We start from the raw sequence: 2,068 nt of genomic DNA, 5'->3' as shown, positions 1-2,068 counted from the left end.
AGGATCGCGTCGATGTGCTCGACCAAATTAGCCTTGCTCGGCCATACTCGCCTAAAGTGGCTATGGCTCGCTTCACCGTAGACACGGGTGATGCATTAGCTGCGCAGTCGTACGAAGCGGTCACGTCGTCGCTGTTTACACGCACGCAAACCGACGCCGTCAAGGCGTTCCTGCCTGAATTCGTCCAAGTCACACGGCTTGGGCGTGGCGGCATTTTGTTTTCAGATCTCGAAGTTAAACGTAACCGAGACACCTCGATGGAACAGCACCCCGACATCCATACGGCGACTCAATCAGCATCCCCTTGTCGAGTTGACCTAGTATCAAGTGCGTCGAAAAAGCCTAAAAACGACACGACCGTAAGTCAATCGAACTCGAGTCGTGCGGCAGCGGAGAGGACACACCCGGACGTTGCGCACACTTCTTGTGCCTTTGCTTCGTCGCTCCAGCGCCCCATCGCGGGCACGGAGGCGACGAATATGTCCACGCCTGAGCCTCATGAGCACATTGATGTCTACGAGGACGACGGTGAGATCGGCGAGATGGATATCGACGACTCCAAGGGCACACATTTATTCATGGAGGTGGACCAACCGTACCAGGTGGTCCAGCGTCGTGGCAAACGCAAGGAGCGGACACGCACGGCGCCGACAACCCTGGAGGACTTCGCGACACCGAACTTTTTTGACGTCCTCCGACGCAACTACGGAGGTTTTCGGGTTCTGCAGTGGAGCGAAAAGCAGGATTTCATCACAATTATCCCCACCTTTCAACGTCAATTTTTGTCAGAGGAGGGCCGTAAGGAGTGCATCACGACGTACCATCAAGTTGGAAATGTACTATCCTTTGACGTTGAGACAATGTCAATTGAGCGCCTACACGAAATTCTTGAGACGTCCATTCAACAGCTGCACCACGAAGAGGTCGAGGATGTAGGTCGCACCTTTAGCGATGCAGCAGCGGACACCCTCAACGATCTCACGGGGCATATTTCAAAGGGCCAGGGAGACAAAGTCTGGACCCAGCTACAAAAGAAACACTTCTCAGCAAACATCGTATTCCATACCTTGGCGACAGAGGACTAACAACGTTTGAGTCGCTGATCCACCTGCACACCTGTCAGCGCTGGTTTACCGCATCTACGGAGAATACAGCGCAGTCGTCCGCGGACACGCACAAATCTTCGGCAAAACGAAGCTCAGCATGACCCAACTGTTGAGCCGATGCGAGGGTATGAAAATACGTACGGTGGATACACCGAGGAACCAATTTTGTCGCATCCACTCCGCACGGAGATGCATTGTCCCTATTCGAGGTGTGGTTGAGCATTGTTGCTCTTAGCTTTTTCCAGAGTGACGCGTGGGTTTTGTACCTGACTGACAGACCAGTCATTTGGATGCGTTTCTCGTATTGCGTTAGATCGCTTTGCTGAAACATCAATGAAATATCGTTATCGAGGTGACCACGTAGAGGGTGTTCTTGAGCACTCCTGCAGACGACCCTTGCTTGGAAGCCTCGCGAAGGGTGAAGCGGCTGGTAGCGCCGACCAGGGCTTTGAGCTCTATGAACAGTGGGTGTCAAAAGGTGTCAAAAGTTTTCATACAGTGGACATTTCTTTTTCAGTGTCTCGACAGCAGAATTTTACATACGTGTGGAGTAATTTTTACTCGAGAATGTCAAATGGTGTAAAGGAAATTTGAATAATTGTCTGGAATGATTGTCGCAACATTCGTCGTGAAATTTGACTCAAACATCGACCCTAAATTATCCATGTCAAAAGTGTTCATACGATTTTACACAAATTACCTTTATGTACATGGTGCAGTAAGCCTAAGGGTCGCGCAGGAAGCATCGCATGCCATATTTGGTGCATCCTAGCTCGTGTGCGACCGTAGGGTTGAAGTATCAGGCCTAGCGAAATGCAATTATCGCGCGTCGTTCAGTAGGCGTCAATTGGAGATTTTTACCCATTCTATACAGTGCTGGACATAAAGGTTTGGTACACTTGAATTTGAGAGGTACGTCCCAAGACATTGTCGCCACATGTACCGTGCTGTGCTACATTGAT

General features: G+C 50.5%; 1 protein-coding gene across 1 annotated transcript; it reads left to right on the top strand.

The window, feature by feature from the left end:
• Positions 1-62: 62 nt before the first annotated feature.
• On the top strand, positions 63-1,085 carry H310_13899 (hypothetical protein; the record flags this gene model as incomplete). The annotated part of the gene is made up of 1 exon (XM_008881550.1): positions 63-1,085. The coding sequence occupies one exon, from the start codon at positions 63-65 to the stop codon at positions 1,083-1,085; it is 1,023 nt and encodes a 340-aa protein (XP_008879772.1).
• Positions 1,086-2,068: the final 983 nt, after the last annotated feature.

This window comes from Aphanomyces invadans (genome assembly GCF_000520115.1).
Source record: "Aphanomyces invadans strain NJM9701 unplaced genomic scaffold supercont1.57, whole genome shotgun sequence".
In the NCBI taxonomy this organism is placed as follows: domain Eukaryota; phylum Oomycota; class Saprolegniomycetes; order Saprolegniales; family Verrucalvaceae; genus Aphanomyces; species Aphanomyces invadans.
The sequence above is the reverse complement of the archived record's forward strand: the minus strand, read 5'-3'. Positions and strand labels throughout refer to the sequence as shown.